Source organism: Camellia sinensis, chromosome 1 (assembly GCF_055761805.1).
Source record: "Camellia sinensis isolate YWXY chromosome 1, ASM5576180v1, whole genome shotgun sequence".
NCBI classification, from domain to species: domain Eukaryota; kingdom Viridiplantae; phylum Streptophyta; class Magnoliopsida; order Ericales; family Theaceae; genus Camellia; species Camellia sinensis.
In genome coordinates, this window is record NC_138961.1 from 97216830 (window position 1) to 97218235 (window position 1406).

The 1406-nt window shown below is 48.9% G+C and overlaps 1 protein-coding gene across 1 annotated transcript; it reads left to right on the top strand.

Annotated features, from left to right (window-relative positions):
* The first annotated feature begins 201 nt into the window (after positions 1 to 201).
* On the top strand, positions 202 to 843 carry LOC145807416 (uncharacterized). The gene is made up of 2 exons (XM_082905589.1): positions 202 to 497; positions 579 to 843. Exons 1-2 carry the CDS (start codon positions 202 to 204, stop codon positions 841 to 843), a joined length of 561 nt encoding a protein of 186 aa, XP_082761715.1.
* Positions 844 to 1406: the final 563 nt, after the last annotated feature.

Consider the following 1406-nt stretch of genomic DNA (forward strand, 5'->3'; position numbering starts at 1 on the left):
CAGATCCCCATCGAGGTAGAGTCAGCAGAACAAACAGCCCGGCAGAAGAAGAGAACAAATCGAGGAGAACACTGAGGGATTGCAGTGAATGAGGTGGATAAGTCCAAATCCCACGAAGCCGTTGTGACTGTGTTCAAATAGCCAATCTATCGAATCCTGGAAAAGATCAAGAGAGAGCCCTTCTTTGTTTGGCCGCCGAAAATGTCGGGAGATCCAGCTCGGCGCAATCAGAAGCTCAGATATACCTACCACCAAGACAGGGGACACATGACTCAGAACTGCAGGGCACTGAAGCAACACTTAGAAGACCTGGTGGCAGCTGGACACCTAAGGGAATACATTGATCAGGATAAAGAAGTGGCCGAGCTGGGGAACCCACCTCCAGAAGCAAATATTGAGCATCCACCCTGGCTGATAATAAATGTGATCCATGGGACAGCGGCTCAGGAATCTGAGGAGGCACTGAAGGAAGAGATCGCTAAGGCTGCGCAAATTCAGTGAATCATGTCAGTGGAGCCGGCATCGAAAAAGGTGCGTACAGTACCTAAATCCCCCTTGTGCACTGTTTCATTTACTAGCAAAGATTTAGAAGGCATACAGCACCCACATACTGATGCATTGATTATAACTGTTGGGATTGGGAAACGATTTGATGTAAAACGAGTCCTAGTAGATCAGGGCAGTGCGGCAGACATACTGTATTATGATTTGTTCAGAAAGCTCGGCCTCACCGAGCAGCATCTCACCCCAGCAGCAGCCCTGTTGGTCAGTTTCAATTCACAGCCGGAATGGCCGCTCGGCGGAATAGTATTGCCAGTCGTAGCGGGGACAAAAACCCTCTAGATAGAGTTCTTGATTATTAATACACCATCCCCTTATAACGCCATACTTGGCCGTCCATGGATTCATCGAATGGAAGCAGTCCCTTCAACCTATCACCAGCTCATCCGTTTCCCAATGGAACACGGAGTAGAGCAGATCTCAGCGGATCAAGTTGCGTCCAAACATTGTTTCATGGCAGCATTAAAGGCAAAGCAGCTTTACAATTGGGTACAGGCGGTAGAAGTGGCCGGACAGCCAGTCTTGGAAGATGTGGGGGGAACTCCAGAGGAAAAGATGGTAGAGGATTTGGAGAAAGTCTTGGTGAGAGAAGATGACCCCGAAAAGTACTTCCTTATCGATACCTCGCTAGGCGCTGATGAGAAGCTTCAGCTGCTGGAACTGCTGAGGGAAAATATGGAGGTATTCGCGTGGTCAGCATATGATACTCCAGGGTTGGACCTAGAATTTGCTTGCCACAAGCTCAACGTCAATCCTTCAGCTCGGCCCATTGTACAGAAAAGTCAGAGATCCTCAGTTGAGCACACCGAAGAAGTAATTGCCGAAGTCGAAAAACTCCTGGCCTC